Genomic DNA, 21527 nt, shown 5'->3' with positions numbered 1-21527 from the left:
AAGTTACCTCTTTATTTGGAACTGTTATTTATCTCTGGAGGAAAGGCATGCCACTTATTATTTAGCTAACGACTTTTAATATTGTTTCAAGGAATCACTAATCATGGTTAAATAAACAAAATGCTTCCAAGAGACTTCTCACCTGAGAGTATACTTCCTATAGCTGTCCATATGAGAAGTAGCTCCATAGAAAACTACTGTTTTCCTTGTGGTTTTTATTGAAGGTTTATCATTGAAAACTCAGGTTGCTCTCTCTGGTTATGATATTGCTCTTGATCAGACATCATCTTGGCTTTCAATGTGTCCGTTTTAGTTGTTCTAGAATGTAACTGCCTATCTTTTCTAGGTGCCTCCACAGGAGCTCTTAACCAATTGTGAACATACTACCTACCCTATATTTTAAGTTGGTCCACATTTATATGTTCCAAATATAATAAAAATCCATCTAGCTCAGAGGATCTCAGACAATACATGTATGAATTAAGCACATGAAACTATTTTATCTCACTTTGTTGAAAGAAGACAACTCTTAGGAGATCAAAGGCAGGAATATGTTGTTTTTATTTTGCTGCAATATTTCAGTACTCTTTCCTTACCAGGGAGAAGTAGGCCCCATGGGACCTACAGGCCCTAGAGGACCAGTGGGGATTGGAGCACAAGGTCCAAAGGTGAGTTGACTCTGCTGTTCAGATGCTATTAAGAAAGTTATGTAACATTAAACCTTCCTTTATGTCCAGTTGCAAAACAGATCAGCATGTGCCATCTATCTAACTTGATATAACTTAAAATGTGACTAATAGAAGAATTCTGATTATATGCATGGCTTGCTTGATGATTGGTATTATACAGTGCCGTTCCAAAAGAAATGCTTCACTTGGGGCAGGAGTCTTGTTTATCTTGTTGATTATTGAACACCCAGTTTTGAGAACATGATAGGCACTCAATAAATACTACTGAAGAAATGGATGCACCCTTCACAAGTTCTGTAACTCATCCTCAAAGTGTGTAGGCTCTGATGAGCCAGGCCGAGCACCACACTTCACCCTTGTTCTGCTGTCATTGCTGTGATTCCTATAAGCATTGGGGTATTAGAAGAATATATAAGGTAGCCCGGGCATAGTGGCGCATGCCTGTAATCCCAGTGGCTCAGGAGGCTGAGGCAGGAGAACCTCGAGTTCAAATCCAGCCTCAGCAAAGTGAGGTGCTAAGCAACTCAGTGAGACCCTGTCTCTAAATAAATACAAAATAGGGCTGGGGATGTGACTCAGTGATTGAGTGTCCCTGAGTTCAATCCCACCAAAAAGAAAAGAATATGTAAGTTGAGGGTCTAAGAATAATTGACATGCTATATGTGTAATTATAAAGAAAAAACATATTAATATAGCATAATAGCTACAGTTTTGTATGGTGTTGATGTGCTACCTAATATGCTAAGTGCATGACATATGTATATATACATTATGTCATTTATATATTAATTCCAGAGAGGCAGTCTACAATATAGCAAGGCTAAGCCTTACCACCTAAATTCAAATCCCGGTTTGTCATGAGTTGTGCAACCTTAAGTTTCTCTCACTTTAAAAAAGAAAATATTTCAAATATGCTCACCAGTATACATAATAATATAAAGAATGCACATGTATTTCACTGCCCAGCTTCATCAAATGATAACATTTTGCTGTTTGCTGGGTTGACTCAGAATTCAGTTTTAAGAAGCACTATAGATAAAGCAGAGACACAGACTCCACCCTGTCTGAGGGCCTTTGCTCTGCCTCCCCTCACGAGACATACCCCTATCGTGACTTTGGTGTTTATCATTCCTTCAAATTTTTCTAGTTTCCCACATGTGTTTTTATACATAAACCACATATTACTATTTTGTGTTCTTAAACTATACATATCCTTTTGCAATATAGTTATACTTAGTCTTGTGTGTTTTATTAGTACTTTTATATGCCTATAATCAATTAATTAATTTTTATTGCTCTATACTATTCTATTGTGTGAAAAGTCTCATTTTATATTTACCCATTTGTTGATGGATATTTAAATTGCCTCTCATTTTTTGCTTTTCCTGACCATGCTCCATTGACATTTGTTTTCTTTTGTATAAGTTAGAGTCCAAGTTTCCCTCACTTGTGGAGGAAGATAGAGGTAGGACTGGAAGACTGCACAGTATGCAAGTCTTCAACTTTGCTTTGCCAAAGTCCTGTTCAACAAGGGTGCCATATGATGCTCCTGCTAGCAACAGGCAGTGACTTCAGCCCAAAATGTGTAAAATATATCTCATTGTTTTCGTTTTTATTCCCTGTTACTAAATGAACAGTTTTTCATGTGCTTAATGGACCTCTAGCTTTTCTCTTTGTAAATTGCTATATTCATTCTTTTTTTGAAGTTAGGTTTTTTTCTTGTTCGAGTTCTTTATCTGGATGTTATTCTTTTGTTATATGGGTGGCAAATATCTTCTCCTAGGCTGGGGCTTGCATTTCCAGTTTGGGATATCTTTTAGTGTATGGAAGTTTTACATTTCTATCACCTTATGACTTCTGCTTTAAAAATATTATTTAAAAAGTATTTATTGGCCTTATAGCCATAAAGATATTCCTGAGTTTCTGAATTTTTTTTTAGTGTCTTTAAAAAAAATTTAGTCTTAAATCCACATGGAATCTGTTTTTGTGTATGGGCTAATGTAGCATCTATTTTTTTCCCTCACATTGATAACCAGGTGTTCGTGCTTCAGTTCTTGAATAAACCATCTTGGTCATACTGATTTGTAATGCCATCATGTTCTATGTCAGGATTCTGTATTTGTGAGGAGCGGTGCCTGAGTGGCCTATGATGCTTTCTTTGTATATCTCTCTCAGTGCTACTTCCTGCTATTGACCATGACAGATTAAAAAGTTTTGCATTTGATGGGAAAAATACTCACATCATCTTCTTTCTTGCTTATTATCTATGGATTCTAACATGTAACATGCCAAATTTAATAAAATGTCCCATTAGGATAACATTGAATCTAGAGATCAAATATTGAAACTTTCAAACTACAAGGTAAAATTCAGATTTTTAGGTAAGTATTTTATCATTTTCTCCAGAGATTTCATAACTTGTACTTCTTTTCTTAAAATTATTCTCAGATATCCTGGAAAAATGTTTACAATTGGAATTTTTCTCTTTTTCTGTATCTTCTAGTTATTAGCGATCTATAGGAAAAGTTTTTAATTTGTTTGGTATTAGTTTTGATTTGTTGACTTTTAAATCTATTCACCATGTGAAATCACTTATTCTAATTGTAGAGTCTCTTGCTTTTTTATCGAACACCGTGTGTACATGATCATGTTGTCTGAAATTGAAATATAAAATTATTTTTATATTTATTTTCTCTTATTTATTTATTATAGTGCTAGGATCTTAGGTAAATTGTTGAAATGAAGTAACCTCGAAGGAAGTGCTTCTAAAGTTGCACTCTTCGGAGTGATGTTTGCTGTAGTTTTGGGGATATACCCTCTATTAGGTCAATGAAATTCTCTTTTATTTCAACCATACCAAATGCTGTTTATTAATTATAAATGAATACTAAATTTTATCAAATTCTACACAACCTTAAATAATTGTATCTTTTTTTCCCTTTTAACCTATTGAACTGATACATTAACAGAGTTTTTAGATGTTGAATGATCCTTGTACTTTTGAGTTAAATCTAATTGATCATAAGGATACTCTTTCATGATGATAATTCAATTGACTAATATTTTATTCAGGATTTTGCATACATTTAAAATGACTATTATATGATTAGCATATAATAACTATACATGCTTAAACTTCACTATTTGATAAGTTTTAGTATATGTTTGTTCTTGAAACCCTCTCACAACTAAGATAATAAAGGCATCCATTACCCACAAAAGTTCTGTTACCTTCTGTAATACCATCTTTCCCTCTCTCCCTCAATATTCCTGTATACTAATACGCTTTTCAATGATCTGCTAACCATTGATCTGCATTTTGTCAGTACATATTAGTTTACGGATTTTTAGAATTTTGTATAAATGTGATCATATACTATGTATTTTTTTCCAATTGCTTTTCACTTAGCAAAATCATTTTGAGATACATATTGCAGCATTATGAATGGTTTATTTTTCCATGTTGCTGAATGGCTTTCCATTGTGGAGATACATCACAACTTATCCATTTGCCTCTTGTAAGTTCATTGTTTCTAGGGTTTGGATTTTTTAAATAAAGTTGCTATGAACATTTATTTATATGCTTTTGTGTGGACAACAAGTGCTTTCATTTTTCTCAGATAAGAACTCAGAAGTGAAATTGTGAAATTACTGGGTCATATCAAATTGGGTAGATTTTCTTTTTTTTTTCCTAGTTTTTAGAAATCCTTTTTTTTTTAATTGAAAATGCATTTGTTTATTTTTTTACAGAATTTTTTTGTTGATTTTTTAAAAAATGAATAACCGTGGAATGGATAATAATACTTTTTAAAGATTTTTCAAATTGATTTTTAAAAATAAATGACAGCAGAATGCATTACAATTCTTATTACACATATAGAGCACAATTTTTCATATCTCTGGTTATATATAAAGTATGTTCATACCGATCTGTGTCTTCATACATGTACTTTGAATAATGATGTCAAAGTTTTTAGAAATCCTTGTATAAAATTTAAAAATTTTCTTTTTTAAATGTTAAAAATTTCTGTTAGGTATTTATTCATTATTATTAGTTTTTAAAACTATTGCCTTTTAATTTTGTGAATCTTTGTACATTTTGTTTTCAAGTTTATTTTTTATTCTTTCATGTTTATCATATTCTTCCACTTTTTTAAAAAAGGTTTACTATGTTTTTTACTCCCACTAACTTTTTTTATATTAGCAGAAATGTTTTTTGATTAAGTCAATATTTTTTTGCTTTTACTAAGTGCAGTATGAACACTTTTGTGTTCTTTGAAATTAGCACTTTTTAATGAATATTTTAAAGAACTTTTTTTTTTCTTTTTGGGAGGTATCAGGGATTAGACTCAGGGGCACTCAACCACTGAGCCACATCCCCAGCCCTATTTTTGTGTTTTTTAAATTTAGAGACAGGGTCTCACTGAGTTGCATTAATGCCTTGCATTTGCTGAGGCTGACTTTGAACTCATGATCCTCCTGTCTTACCGTTTTGAGTTGCTGGGATTACAGGCATGCGCCACCACACCCAGCAAGAACTTATTTGTAACAAATTAAGTTGAAAGCAAATAGAATGATTGAATATGAGAAGTGGTGTTGGGGCCCAATTTTTCATTTCATTTTATGTTAGTTTTCCAGAGGTAATGGTAATGTTATAACAAAGAACCACAAACTTGGTGGCTTAGGAAAACAAAAAATCATTTTCTCATGGTTTTTGGATGCTAGAAGTCCAAAGTCAAAGTGTTCACAGGCCTTGCTTTCCCCCAAGCCTGTAGGCAGAATCCTTGCTTGTCTGTGTAGCTATGGTCTTGATCCTTGCCCTACTACTATTTTCACTTTTGTCTTTGCCTCTGTGGCCACATGATGATTTCCTTATATATTTTTCTTCACTTGGAATTTTCCTATTTTTATCAAGACACCATTAATACTTTATTAGGACTCATCTTAATTATCTGATCTTAATTTGACCGTATCTGCAAAGACTCTATTCTAACCGAGTTCACTTTAGGGGGCTTGCTATTGAACCCATGGCCATAGAATACAAAACTGAGGCCCAGAAGGTGAAGTAACGTGCCCAAGGTCAACCATCTTTAGTTACTATTAATTACTAATCAGATTTCTCAGCTCAGAGACTTTCCTCAAACATTATAAGATGTATCCAATTGCAAGTACCTCAGAATGTAGGTGGTTGGTAAATACAAACCTTAAGGGAGATAATATCTTTATTTATCCACCAGGGGGAGCCAGGTTCAAAAGGTTCCCCGGGTCAAACAGGAGAACCAGGAGAAGATGGAGCTGCAGGGAAGAAGGTAAGAGTAAGGTTTTCATATTATTGGAGTCCAAACCATTGGACCACACTGGTATCTTGGTCCTGTAGGAGCTCAAATTAAACCATCCATGTCAAAGAGTATCTTTAAAAAGAAAAGTCACACAATTTAAAATTTCCCTTTCACTTACTCTGGATAGAAAGAGCACCAATTTAAGGGCTAAAATAGTGTTTCACATTCTCTGCCTCCTCTCTGGTATTTTGGCCTTGGCATTTTCCAGTAACCTAGTTCCTTCAGGATTTCCAGAAAGCACATTAATTTAAACTTAAAGAAAAATACCCCTTTTACCCCTTCCAAAAGGAGAGTCTGTAAATGCATTCAGGAAGTAAGACCATTGTAAAGATTTCCTGAGTAATTTTGAGTTGACATTTGAAATACTCATTTTTCAATAAAAGTACTGAAAAACAGCAGATGGAAAGGCTGAAGGTCTTTCTTGTTAAAAATAATATCCACCAAATGTGAATGAAGAGCCAAAGGAAAGTGAGCTTATTGCTTTGGAAATTGGCTGAAAAATTAGACTTTTTCATGATATTTCAGCTGCTCTAGTTGAACTGAAGTTTAATGTTAATTTATTCATTGATATGCTTCCAAATTAATTTTGAGACTAGAGTGGAAGGTCTCAGCTGAATCTGCTGGCAATAAGAGGAGACAAGGTAGAATTATGTATTCTGTCTATGGAAAGTTAGCTAAGACTTCAGTGTGATTTCCTCTAGGGAGAAGCCGGGCTTCCAGGAACAAGAGGCCCAGAAGGACCGCCTGGAAAAGGACAACCTGGCTCCAAGGTTTGCAAATGACAAGGTGTTGGGGGAAACAGCCTGTCTATGTTCTGGTCCTGATGCTACGGAACCAACCTATTATTCTTGCTGTGTCAAATGTATTTACGTCTGGCTTTAAATTATGGATACTATCTTGTAAGCTTTTGGAAGACAGCAATGTATTATTCATTTTTATTTTCCTAACATCTATCATAAGACACAGCATAGAGAAGAGTTCAACACATGTTTTCTCAATAAATGGTCACATTGACATTTAAAAAACACATAGAAGGAGAAGAAGCCTCAGGACACATTGTTGAAACTTGAAAGTCCATAAATTTTCTTCAGATCTTTATAGAATCTCATACAATAGTAAGAAATATAACTTTTTTAATGGCAATCTAGCGGGGCGCTGTGTAAGCTGTGTGCTTGGCCTGTGCAAGGCCCTGGGTTTGCTCCTTGACACCACAAAGTAAATAAATAGATAAGAATTTAAAAATAAAATAAATGGTGATTTTATTTCACAATATGGTATATTTTACACCCTGTAGAAATGCTGGTTGAATGACATCTTTCTGTGTGAAGATGAGAAATATAAATTCATCAGTAGGGTGAGGCTAGTAGTGACATAATTGACAGCCTCAAAGGTGCCAGATGTCTCTGTAACTTTTACAAAATAGTCATCAATATGCATATAAAGAATCTTATGGATTTATATGAATAAAGTAAAAATGAAATTTGTATACTTATTAATATTTTATTATAATTCTAATAAAATTATAATTGATAGCTTAAGACGTCTATGTCCTGTGACACTATAAATACTACAAAATAAACAAGGAGAATGTGCACTGCAGGGAAAGGCCACTAGACTTGTGGCTTTGAGGTGATCTGTGGCTTCTGGAAGGCCATTGGAGAAGAGGGGCAGGATCATCTTACAGCCCAGGCGGGCCATGGTGCAGTGTTGACACCTCATTTCATTTAGTTATGTTCCTTTTCTTCTGGGGTAATTGAGGTCAATAAGTAGGTTTGGAAGAGAGAGGAAGAAAATAAATAGCGTTGGTTATGTTTTGTCTCTAATGACAGTAATAATGATGTGATAGTGATAATTGGACACCTGTTTTTTTAACCTATGTTGCTGCTGTCCGTTAGTATGGACTCTGGGAGTTCATTTCATCCGTCCATTCCATGGGAGACCACCTCTTCTTCGTGATGGAACATTTTCTTTGTTGATGACTGTAGAATAGTCTATTGGTCATCAACGTCTGGTTCCAGGACCAGAAACAGTCACGTCACCTAGGAATGTTAGACATGCAAATTAAAATTGGGCACCATTGAAGACCTACTAATTAAGAAGTGCTGGATGTGGGGCCCAGCAATCTACTCTAACAAGCCCTCCAGGTGATTCGGATGCTCAAGTTTGAAAACCATGGTTTAATCATTTATATCATGAATATTTAAGTGACCTCAACTGCAGACCCCAAGGAGCAATTCCTTTGGTGGGGTGGGTCCACACGTGGATTTGGCAGTGTTAGGCAGTAGTTCAGGATGCCAAGATGGTGGAAGCAGGGTTAAAGAAAGATGCTACTGAAGAATAGACAGGGGATGCGCTCTCATGTCCCTGTGTAGGGTAATTCCTATTACCATGACAACTCCCGCCACTGAGGCCTTATAACCGTGACAACTTCCGCCACAGGTTTGGTATTTTAAAATGACCAATGGGGATAAAGTGGGCAGTATTATAATTAGGTTTTCTAAAGTAACCAATGGGGGAAAATTGGACCATATTTGAATCAGGTATATAAGGTAACCAATAGGAGCAAGTGGGGTCCATCTAGGGAAGACAATATCTCACAGCTCCACCTATAAAACTCTAATTTCCAGACGTTGGGCCCACTCTGTTCTACCTTAAGGAGTGTTACTTTCACCTTCACCTTCAATAAATCCGTACTTTGCCTGTTACTTCTGTACACTCGCTCAATTCTTTGGGGCACCAGGACCTGAACCCCAACTGGACACCCTGATGATAACAGCAGGAGAGCCTTAGTTGAAACAGTGTCATAAAGTTGAGAGGCTTCCTGATTGAAGGTAACAACTGCTTTGGGGGAGCCCTGCCTGACACAGCCATGCTGGAAACATCCAGAAGGCTGTTTTTGGATTTGCTTCGGGTTAATGCTGAAATATCTTACGACAGAACCTATGTTACCATGATCTGTCTCCTTGGGAGGAATGAACTAGACTCCTCACTGGGGAAGAAATGGGATTGTAAAAAAATGTCTTTTTTTTTATGTTTCAAAGCCGAAATAGCATTAAAACAGAAAGACAGGATGAAAAAGCATAGTCAGATCTCTTTCCTGAAACTCTGAATGCCTCAGAACCATCTGTTAATAGACCAAGGGCACAAAACAAGTATAAATTCAAGTAAAAGTTCTCAAAGATTCAGAATGTGGATTTTTAAAAATATTAAATCATATTGAATAATTGATGAAGACAGAACAATTCTGGAGTTACTCAGTTTTCCTGAAGAACATTGACAAACCCTGTTCAACTAAGCCGGGCTCAGGCATATGGCCTTAAAATTGGTATTTGTTGAGAATCTGGCTTGGAGGTGGTCACTGTTGGGTTAGGAGAGGGTTTGTTACTACAACATCTATATTTTCATAATTATTTTGTCAGGGTGATGAAGGAAAGAAAGGAAGCAAAGGAAATCAAGGACATATGGGATTTCCAGGACCCGCGGGGCCAAAGGTATGTTTCTTATATTCTCGTTTATGCTTTCAGGAGATTGTAATTGTGTCTGGTTTCAATAGGTTAGAATTCCACTGCAAATTTGATTACTTGTTTCCTTCCCAACAAATACAAAACAAAACCCCCCAAATAATAAAAAAAAAAAGCCTTTAGAAAACATTCTACTCCCAGACCCAAATAGAATACAGTAAAGAGATCCATGGAGTATATAATCTTCACAGGAATATTTATGCTTCTCAGAGGGAATCTGTATGTCAACCTGCTCAATTACCAAACATTCAGAAGTTGAGATAAAGCTGAGGCTATAGAAAATACCAATTGTTCATTATCTCATTTTGCTGAACAAGAAGTTGGGGGACTGAGAGGCAGCACGGCCTGAGGAGGAGCAGGCTTCAGGAGGCCCCTTCCATTGGACTGGGCTCCAGCTTCTCAGAGCCAGTTGCTTCCCATATGGAAAGAACAAAATATGATTAATTTCACAGAGTCATTGTGAATATAGGGAGTTAATAAAGCATTCAGCATGGTACCTGGCACCTAGTAAGTATTCATCACATGGAGTTATTCAGAGAGAAAAAAATCCATACTGTGAAATAGAAAATAGGGGCCTGTGATTCTCATAAATTGTCCAGAACAGGGAGCTGAGGAGGAATTGAAGGAGCTTGTAAGGCAAGGAGGTATGTGTCCTGAGTCAGGTGAGAACATGGTGATTATTTTGAATATGTCAAGAAGTAAACTGCAAATCCAAGAGAATTTATGCCTCTCAGAAGATGCTGATTGTAAGAAAAGAGATAAGGAGTATATTCAAGGATGAGATGATTGAAGAGCAAATTTTAAAGAATGGTATTAGCAAGATCAGGTAAAAAACCAAAGCCTCACCTGTAGACCAGTGATTCTGAAATGCTAGCGTCCATCAGTGTCATCTGGTGAGCTTGTTACAAATCCATATTTCTTGGTCCTATTCCTAGAGATAAGGATTCAATAAGTGGGTGGGTCCCCGTAATCTGCATTTCTCCAAGAAAGTCCTCAGACATTGGTAGTTCAAGAAGCACAATTTGAAAAATGTCCACTATATAAGAAATGTGTTGTATTAGTGTGAATAACAGGGCTTACTTTTAATGTTTTTGTTGCTCTTACTCAAAGTGAGTATTTTTATATTTTGAAATAAGGATTTTTTTTCCCCTTAAGGTGGAGTTGCAGAATTGCTATATTTTAAAGCATAATCGTACCTTCATCCAGGGACTTTGTATGCCTAAAAACTATATACTTTCTGTGATGCTTTTTATAGTTTAAAATAAGCCTTTAAAAATAAGAAAATTAAATTTAGAAGCATAATTTTTCTTTGCCTCTCATTTTAGTGAGGAATTTTAACAGGTATCTTGTTTCTTTGTCACAGGATTGAACAGGGTGTTTATCTGTGGCCAGATCCTGACTGACATGTATGTGCCACTACTGGTTATGCATTGTGCCAACCCTACAGGGTTCAGGTTTAAGGACTGGCTTGTCCATGCCCTCACAAGGACTGGGCCCCAGCAGATTGGTGTTCTTACCTTGTGGGTTGTAATGGATAATTTTACCACCCAGTAGAGGCCTGAGGTGGGAAGATGGACACTGGCTCTTCACTGGTGAATTAGATTCCTAGGGTCCCTCCTGGAGGAAGTGGGAAACCCAAGAGACAGCTATGAATCAGGCAGAGGAAGGATTAGTCATCAATCTGAAGTCCTAGAGGGTCAGATAGAAGCATAGCATAGAAATAGATCAATCGCGAGTGCAGTTCTCCACGGTTTTGTTTTAGTTTTTGTAAAGGGCAGATAGTAAATATTTAAATTTGTGGGCTAAGAAGCAAAATTGAAGACATTGCATCCATGAAAACCCATTGTTAGCCCAGTGCTCTTCAAGATCTGGGGGCAGGGTGGCTTTGGCCACATCTACTCCAGAGCAATAGTTTCCAAATTGTTCTGGTTGTAAAAACTCTGGCAGTAAAATTCTGACCACACTTTAGTATAGGTTTATTTATTTATATATACTTGAAATTGAACCCAGGGGCACTTTAACACTGAGCTACATCCCTAGTCCCTTTTTAATTCTTATTTTGAATTAGGGTCTCAGTAAATTGCCCAGACCAGTCTCAAATTCGTAATCCTCCTGTCGTCGCCTACAGAATTACGGGGATTATATGTGTGCATCACAATGCCTGTCTTGTTTATTTTTAATCAATTTTATTCACAAACTATCTTATATGTTATCAGTTTTCATAAACAATGGGATTTGTGGTGTGTGCAGTGAAAGTTGCTTTGAAATCTGGTTTTCTAAAGTATGGTAATGGGGTCCATGTCAGAGTCATCAGAGGTACTCCATGAACATGCCTGTTCCTGGGCTGCACCCCTAGATCAAATCTGAAGCTCTGGGACTTGAAACCCAGGGCTGCATATCTACCTAACTCTTTTGATAATTCTTATGCTTACTAAAATTTGAGAATTGCTGGTTTACATTTCAGGTGAGACAGAGGAATTACCTCTTGCTCCACATTGAGTCTCTATGACTTACTATTAAATCCAAAAAGGTAGTTAGGGAGGAAGAGAGCAGAAAGGGGAGGAAAAGAAAAAAAAGTGCGTTAAGTTTTCTATCCAAAGTTAATTTTTTTATATTTATTTTTCAGTTTTTGGTGGATACAACATCTTTATTTTTATGTGGTGCTGAGGATCGAACCTAGCACCCTGCGCATGCTAGGCGAGCACATTACTGCTTGAGCCACTTCCCCAGCCCTATCCAAAGTTATTTTTTTTTAAAAAATCTATGAATTCTCAACTTCTAAAAAAGGATGTAAGATAACATACAGTGGAAGATTGAGCCCGGTGCCATGGCACACACCTGTAATCCCAGCAGCTCCAGAGGCTGAGGCAGGAGGATTGCAAGTTCAAAGCCAGCATCAGCAAAAAGCAAGGTGCTAAGCAACTCAGTGAGATCCTGTCTTCAAATAACATACAAAATAGGGCTGGGGATGTGGCTCAATGGTGGATTGCAACTGAGTTCAATCCTCCGTACCCCCTGCCACAAAAAAAGATATACTATAGGCCATTAAAATGAAACAAAAAAAAGGAAAAAATTGAAATTTGAAGTGTACTCTAAAACTTATGTGGAAGACATTGCTATAATTTAACAAAACATTTCTTTCTGAGCTTCCTGGCATACAATACAAAAGGGAAGGACGGTGGATTGCAACATCTGTATTAGCTAGTGAAAAGATGCACAAGAGATTAAATTTCTTCTAACACTCAGGAATTAACTGAATACATTTAATAAAGAACACTGAAATCTTATGGATTGACTACTTTAGCAATGATTTACAAAAGGTGCTCAAATTATTTTCACATTAATTTATGAAAGACTAATATTCTAAAATCTCAGACATTGAAGTTTTTTTTTTTCTTCTTCTTCTTCTTTTTAAGGGTGAACAGGGCATTATGGGCCCTTTTGGAATGCCTGGACCATCAGTTCCTGGACCACCTGGGCCAAAGGTATATATTCTTAGAATTTTTTTCCTTTTACTTGGATCTGTGGCAGTTAGAGAGAAAAAAAAAATTGTATTTTATGATCCCAGTGGATCATGATTTAGAACTAGAATTTCTATTTTGGAAGATCCCTAAGACATGGTCTCATTTAACCCTGATATTTCACAGATAAGCAGACCAACAGCCAGCGGTAGAGTTAGCCACTGCAGTTAGCAGAGTTTCCAGTGTTAACTTCATTCTGTACTACTTCTTCCAAATCCTAGACCCCAGGGCAGGCAAGAATTTTATTGCATTTATTCAGAAAAAAAATTTACTAGGATCTATAATTGAAAAGCTTGGCAGAAAAGAAATACACTGAGTTTTAAGAACATCCCCAGGCATTCTTACAGCTTAAATATTTGAGTCTAAATTGCCACTTATTATTTCAGTGGGTTTTCTCCAAACAGCTGTAGTAGTCTTTATTGGCAAGTTTTATTAGGATTTGAACTTCCCCTCAAATTTGTTAAAAAAATATAATATTTTAAGACTTGAGTTGGTAGATTAAGCTCTTTCAGATTGGCCAGTCTCTTTTATGCTTGTGTGCCTTGTGGTTTCTCACACAACCTGGAGCCTGTGAATGTTATTTGAAATGTACAGGGAGATAGAGGAGGTCCTGGGATGCCTGGATTTAAAGGAGAACCTGGACTTTTTATTCGAGGACCAAAGGTACGCTTTATTCATGTTCTTTTCCTTTCTTTGCATGTGAGAAGCCGACTTAATGCCTGAAGTTTTTCATGGCTATGACAAAATACTTGAAATAATCAACTCCTAAGGAGGAAAAGTTTATTTTGGCTCATGGTTGCAGTCCATGTTTGCTGAGCCTTCTTGCTTTGGGCCTGTGGTGTCATAGTGTATGATGGCAAGAACACATGGTGGTGGCCTTTACAACTCCAGGCAACCAGGAAGCCAAGAAAGAACAGGAAGAGGCCATGCAAGGTCCCATTGTCCCCTTCAAAGGCACATCTACAATGATCTAGCTTCCCCACCTCTTAAAGTGTCTACCACCACCCAATTTTAGTGCCACAGACTGGGGACCAAGCCTTTAACACATGAACCTTTGGGGACAGTCAAGATCCAAAGCCTAGTACTTACTAAGTGGATTTTTCTATTTGTAAATTCTCTGTGTTGATGAAATAAATTTTAGAACTATATTCTCTAAAAATCATTTTTTTACGCATGTGGAAAACATATGGTTATATTTTTGCTGATTAGACAATTATTTGAAAATGCTGTTTTTGCAATGTCTGTGATATAAGGGTTTTAATGGCCTCTGGCTCTTTCATTTATTTACCAATGAGAGCATAGCAAGACACTGTCCAAAAGAGCTCACATTTGGAAGCTTTATTGGATCAAAGTTTTGTTTGCTTTGATTTTTCATCCTTTTGAGTTATTTCAGGTGAAAACACAAATAATTATACAAGAGCCTAACCAACTTTACATTATCATGTCTGGTTTTCCATGGTCACAAATCACCATTTCCCTTTTCATACTATACCCAACATTGCAGCAAAATTTAGCATTTATAACATTCCTACGTGTCAACCATCTCTGTTTATGGGAACAGACTTCCAGGCCCCATAATTAATACTTATTAAATGAATAGCGTATTGCCACAGAGCTTTGAGGCAGATTTCTATATTCTTGTGAAAAGTTGGAGTCATCTTTTAAATGAAATGTAATTCACAACCTATTAAAAACAGACATAAATTGGAGTGTTGAAGTTCCTCTACTCTTCTTACTGTTTTATCACTTTTTCCTGCTGGAGTGCTGAGTGCCCTAGTTTGTCCAAGATTGAGGGTTCTTGGGATTCAAGGCTTTCAGGACTGAAGCTGGGAAAATCTTGTGCAAACTGGGATGGGTTCTTCACCCCACCCCCAGACCTCGTGTTACATGAAATATAAGCTATGTAGATAGCTCAAGAAAACAAAATCCCTTTTTTTTTCTCTGGGACTGGTGATTGAACTCAGGGGCACTTGCTACTGAGCCACATCCCCAGCCCTATTTTGTGTTTATTTAGAGACAGAGTTGCTTAGCGCCTTGCTCAGTTGCTGAGGTTTGGCTTTGAACTCATGATCCTCCTGCCTCAGCCTCCCAAGCTGCTGGGATAACAGTTGTGTACCACCGCCCCTAGATAAAAATTCCTTTTTTCTGGTGAGAAACTGCAGACATGACTTTCTTTAATTACATCAGTGTGACAGTTTTCATCCTGTTTGATAACTGTGTATGCACAATCCATGATTTGCTTATCTCTCTGGACTTCCTTTGAAATAAGAATAAAGTCTAATTAAATGTGCTGCTAGAGTTTTCAAACCTCACTTCTTTCCTGCTGATGAACATTGGGCATTGTAGGTAATTGTATTTAAAGATATTTGCTTTCAACCAAACATTTTCCTAATCCTTTGGGCTCTAATGCTATTCTTTCTGCCATTATTTCCTAATTCATTAGCTTTTACGGTTTTGGAAGGTCACATGCTTCTTTGAATGGCCAGTGGAGGTTTTGGCATATCAATTCACTTTTGTGTACTATTTCAAGGAACTCTCAGACCCATTTCAAAACACCAGATTTCAATTTTCATCCAAATTTCTGTTGAATGAAAGACTTCAAAGTAAATCATTTTTAGGACATTCCCTTGAATCCAGTGCAGAAAGGCCAAGAGGCAAAATTCCATATATAAAAACACTGTGAAGAGTTCAAAATAAAAGTCTACCCCTATTCTCTTGATATTTCCGAATCTAATGTATGAAATATGATATGTCAAGAGCTTTGTAATGTTTTGAACAACCAATAAAAAAATAAAATAAAAATAATAAAAAAAAAACATTAGAGGCAACCAGCTAAGTAAAATTTTTTGCAGGAGAGAGGGCAAAGATATCTAGGAAAAGAAAACGTTTGTAAACTGTGTTTCAATTTTTTTTTTTTTTTTTACCCCATACTGTGGGTGCAGAGGTTAATCAATAACAGCTGATGATTTATTATTGCTTGGAACTTAGAGATTTGAAAAGTGAATTTTGATTCCAATTTTTTTTTCAGCTTAACCAGGGGGGCAGTTATTGCTTTATTTTGTTGCAGGCCTTTTCCTGGTATAAGGATGAGAAGAAATGGGAATATTATTTGGAGACAATTCTTATACGTGAATGTTCTGAGCTTAAACCTTAAATGTAATTGGAATAACATAAAAAATTGCTTCTGAGTTTTCAAACTCAGTGATCAATTTCCTGTAGCAGGGGACGTACTAAAATTCACCTCCTCTAAAGACTATGTGCTTTTTCTTTATTGTACATCTTTTTAAAAATCATAAGTTTTTGTTGATGAAATAGTGCATTAAGTTTTTATATGGGGCTACACATTTCTTAAAGATGATAATTTTTAAGAAGTCTAATCACATAAAACTAGTCTCTTAGATTTACTAGGAGAAAACAGCTGTTGCATGGTTTCAAAATAAATTTATCATTGCTTTAAAGGTATGTGCTATTTTTCCTTCCCCTAATCAATCATTCAGTCATAGAATTAGGAAGTTTTAGAGAGTTAACTTTTGGACAACATTTTGGGTTGGGGTAGTACCAATTTGATCTCAGAATTTGCTTGTATGTAAAGAAAATTCTTGGGTATTGTTTATTTTTACTGTTTGATGAAAATAAAAGTCTGCCTGTTTTTAGAGTTTTCTCCTAATGTAAAAAAAAACACATTTTAAAACATGAGCACCAGGAAGGGTGGTTTACTTTGATTGACAAGGTTGTAGAAGTTGCCACAGTAACTGAATGGCATGGTTTATTAGACTTTATATTTAACAAATCTTCTAGAAGATTCATTTTTTTCCTTCCTGTTCCCCCATTTTACTTTAGTCAAAAATCTTTTGGATTTCTATTTGTAAGAGAATTACATATTAAATTTTGTGTAATTACAATTACACAAAAATTACCTCTCCCTAAGCTCTGAATGGAAAGTGAATGACTGCTGCTCAAAGTTTTGATGCCTGAGATTGTCACTATTAAGCAATATTTATAACTTTTCCTTAATTCTCATGATAGTGAACCACAAACTATCAGTGTCCCATCCTTTCATAACTTAAAAAAAAAAATCTCCTTTCGTTTTTGTTTGGGTTTATTCATTCCCCCATGTAATTTGGGTACCATCAATGAAGACAATAAGTTTAACACAACAGCAAGGAGTGTAGAGTTATCTCTTCCACCCTGAAATTTTTGCTATGAATTTACTTTGCTTATCTCACATTGTGCTTACTGAATATTTTATGTTCCTCCCAGATTTATGATATACTATTTGTTATTTTGAAAATTGAAATATTACCCACAAGCCATTTTCTAATTCCTGGTAATTGTGTTTCAAATCGAGGACTTTATAGTAGTTTCCATATATTCCCTACATTCAAACTGTACTTCTTCCCCCGAGCTCAGGTGGATAAGGCTTCTGAAGAGGTAACAAATTTCCGTGTGTGGTAGGAATATCTCCTAATATTTTTGAAATTATTCCTTTGCACTCATCAAATATTTCTTTGGGATATTGAGTTGGTGTTGCTTAAGTTTTGCCAGGTGTTTCATGCTTTAGCCTCATGATATCACCTGGTATTGGAATTTACCTAGGGTGCCCAAGGCCCTCAGGGACCCAAGGGTGCTCCAGGACTCAAAGGCGACGGCTATCCTGGTGTGGCTGTAAGTGTGGATATTTCCCTTTTTTCTTTACATGTGTATTTTTTTTAAATTTTAAACTTACACATAATTGTCCATATTTGTGGCATACAATATGATAATTTGATACATGTACATAATGTACAATGATCAAATCAGGATGATTAGTATTTCAGTCTCCTTAACCATTTATCATTTCTTCATGTTGGAAACATTCAAACTACTCTCTTCTAGTTCATTATAAAATATGTAATAAAGTGTTTTAAAACTGTGTAATGTTAAAAATATTATTCTTCTACCCTTCTTCCCTCCTTTTTTTCTGAGCATTGCATTTTACAAAGATGCTCACTGCCCGCCTTTTGATGTTATCTCAGGGACCTAGAGGATTACCAGGACCCCCCGGACCAATGGGTTTACGTGGAGTGGGAGACACTGGAGCAAAGGTGAGATTTTTTTAGCAGGCAGTATACTAGTTTCTAAAAATGCACTTATAAGTACGTGACTTTGGTGAAGGTGATTCAACATAACAGAAGAACAGAGTAGTCTGAAGCAATTGATGAAGTTATTTATCTTTACTTACGGACTTCCTGGGGCACTTGCACCATTATGAACATGTAGATTGTATGTTTTTTCTCCTGCTTCTCTGGTAGCAATTTTCACATTCCCTTGCTGTTTCCTATTTCTGTTCCCAGATCAGGGTTTAATTCAGAGCCTCCCTCACTGTTCTAGCCATCTCTTTCCTAGGAACTTTCACTCAGCCCTGTCTTTAACCACTACACATGTACTGATGGTTTTCACATTTCTAAGTTCACTCCCTTAAGCTTAGGCCTCATGAATCTAGTTTCTTACCAGATGTCTTCTCTTAGATTGCTTATAGACATTTCTAACTTAACAACCAGAATAGAACCTTGGCTTTTATTCCCCCCATAACCCTATCAAAGGCATTTACATCTGCCCCATGCTCAAGCTAGAAGACCTAAAAGTGATCCTTGGTCCCTTCCCTTCCTTCTTCTTCCTCCATATCTGGTCCTTTGGCAAATGCTGCCAGGTCTAGCTTCAGAATGTAACTTGACTTTTGCTCCTTCTTCCACCAGGCAGACTACCTCCATCTTTTGCCTGGGCTACTACCATGGCCTCTTCACTGGTCTTTCCTCTTTCAACTCTGCCCTCCTAACTTAGCAGGCAGAATAATCTTTTAAAACCACAAATCAGATTACATTCCCTTTCTTGTGGGTATGACTTGGTGGCTTTCTGTGTGCTTAGAACAAACTTCAACCACTTTCCCTAGCCTTAGATAGGCTCTTTAGGCCCTGACATAGCTTCTGTCCACTTCTCCCTTCTGCCTATGTCTAGCCAATGCTGGCCTACCCTGTTGCAGCTCCTCCAAGCTTCCAGCCCTTGGCTCTGTTGGGATGGCCATTTCTTCAGGTCTTAGCTCAAATCTCACCTCTTTGATCATTCATACAAAAAAATCACTTTCCTCCCTTCCGTGTATTTCCTGTGTAGAATGGATCACCTTCTGAGATGATTGTGCTCATTTATTGCTTCGCATATTTCATGAGAATGTTACTTTTCCTGAAGGCTGGCTCTTTGTATTGCCCCCTCCTCACTTCCTGGCAGAACTAAGCATGCCACCCATTAGGAACCGTATGATCTGTCAAATGAATGGAAAATGAATGAATGATCAGTATCATTCCAAAAAGGGAACTTTTCCCCCAATATAATTACTTAGTTTTTTTCATGCTTCTAAGTTTCTTGTGAGAGAAAATGTTATATATGCTCCATGACGGTCTTTTTTTTTTTTTTTTTTCCTCTCTGCTACAGCACTTAGAGATACTGCTCCTCTAAATGGAGCTGGTGACAATGGAGCTATTCCCCTGTCCCAGCTGGAATAAAAAATTGGAGACCCATGACACTAAACATCATCTCTAAAGGAGATCGTAACACTTGCCCCATTTCTGTTTCTTGAGTTAATTATGAGAGTCCAGTGAGAGGATTTATGTGAAAGTATAATATGAACCACAGACAGAGGACAAACAGGACACGGTTTGTTCAATGTTCCAGCTTGGCCTGACTTAGGACTAACTCAGATACTTGAGCAAGCCTTGACATTTTCAGTAGATTATACTGAGTTTAGGTATTAAGATACTATTTTTTTTCTTTAAGGTATAATATCAATCAAAATGTTTTTAAAAAAAAGCCTTTAATAGAAGGCTGAGGTTGTAGCTCAGTGGTAGGCTACTTGCCTAGCACATGTGAGGCACTGGGTTTGATCCTTAGCACCACATATAAATTAATAAAAAAAGGATATTGTGTCCATTTACAACTAAAAATATTTTTAAACTTTAATAGAGAAATGCAATAGGTAAAATCACAAATAGGTAAAATAACTTTGTTATTTTCTGCTAAGAGTGAAACATCGATAAAAACTTTTTTATACTGAATACTTCTGTAGTGAAGTAGAAGCTTATTCTTATTTAAAATAAGACACAAAATAAAATATTAAACACATACTGGACTGTGTTTGTATTCCAATTGAAACTGGTGATCATTTACATTTTCATGGAGTAGATTTTGAATGTTTTTTGTAAGGATATATTATGTTATATTAAATTGTACTATTATGTTAGTGCTTTACATTTAGTATTAGTAATAAAGGAAAGTACTTAAGCACAGATGAAGAACATTTAAAATTTGGATTCTTGTGAATATTCCACTTTGATTATTTAAGATACAGACCAAAACATTTGCTGAATGATTTCATATGCAGTTCCCTCTAAAAGCTTCCCATATTTGCTTTTCATGTATATGTTTATTTTAAAACACCAAGAAATAAGGTGTTCCTTTCTAGATGTCATCCTGCCTTTCTATTTTTTTTTTTTAAAGACTCAATATATTGCCAGAAAGTGTGTCATGAGTGAGACTCTCTTGCCTTTGTTAGCCCACAAGGGAGGCTGAGCGGAAGCATTAACCTCCACTGGCTTCCAACTGTGGGTAGAAGGGCCAGAGGGAGCATTAGCCAGGACTTGCCTCTCTGTTCACTGCCTCCCTCAGAGATACTTTCCCTTCTCTCCATTACCTCTTGTCTCTTCCTGTGGAAAGTATGATAACCTGGACACATCCAGCCCCAGGAAGTGTTAGGGGAGTGAATTGGTCTTGAAACTTAGGAACTTGGATCATAAACTTGAAGGAAATTCTAAAAGTATGTATCAGCTTAAATAACTTCCAAAATCATCATCTCTTCTTCTTCTTCTTCTTCTTCTTCTTTTTTTTTTTAACAGAGGCCTTGTGGCCTTTCTTCTGAAGAAAACATTTGGAAACACACACACACACACACACACACACACACACACAGAGTAAAGAATGGAAGAAATTTTGAAAAATCTAATTCCATTTAGCTATGTGCCTCTGATAAAGTGGAGGTGAGACTCAAAATAGCAAATATAGTCAATGACGGTGAAAAACTGAGAATGTAAATGTGTGCCAAGTTTCTCTCCTTCCATTTTGAGTTAAAATGACAGAGAAACTAAGTATGTTGGAAAGGGAGAGCGAAAGGGAAAGAGAGATTATATAGGTATGTATATCCTGGTATGTTTTTCATTTAAACTCTGTGTAGTTACCTTAAAATTTTGGCCTTAAGGCATTAGCTTGCAAAACAAATGTGTTTTGAAATAAGGAAGCTATTAAGGTTGACGATTAATTTATGGTGGGTTTTTGTGCTATTTAGTTAAGGTCACATGTGTTTAGCATATGATACAGGCATTATAATCAAAGTTTTTATGTTTTAAAACATATAAAATGCAAACCCTGACATCT

At 36.3% G+C, this 21527-nt stretch overlaps 1 protein-coding gene across 1 annotated transcript in view; it reads left to right on the top strand.

The window, feature by feature from the left end:
- Nucleotides 1–21527, top strand: part of Col28a1 (collagen type XXVIII alpha 1 chain) — a 158234-nt gene that overhangs the window by 61070 nt on the left and 75637 nt on the right. Inside the window, exons 17-24 of the mRNA XM_076861514.2 lie at nt 600–668; nt 5927–5998; nt 6730–6798; nt 9448–9519; nt 12966–13034; nt 13665–13733; nt 17667–17735; nt 18086–18154. Of these exons, the coding sequence (XP_076717629.2) occupies nt 600–668; nt 5927–5998; nt 6730–6798; nt 9448–9519; nt 12966–13034; nt 13665–13733; nt 17667–17735; nt 18086–18154 (558 nt within the window). The remainder of the gene's footprint in view (nt 1–599; nt 669–5926; nt 5999–6729; nt 6799–9447; nt 9520–12965; nt 13035–13664; nt 13734–17666; nt 17736–18085; nt 18155–21527) is intronic.

This window comes from Callospermophilus lateralis, chromosome 1 (assembly GCF_048772815.1).
Source record: "Callospermophilus lateralis isolate mCalLat2 chromosome 1, mCalLat2.hap1, whole genome shotgun sequence".
NCBI lineage: Eukaryota > Metazoa > Chordata > Mammalia > Rodentia > Sciuridae > Callospermophilus > Callospermophilus lateralis.
The sequence above is the reverse complement of the archived record's forward strand: the minus strand, read 5'-3'. Positions and strand labels throughout refer to the sequence as shown.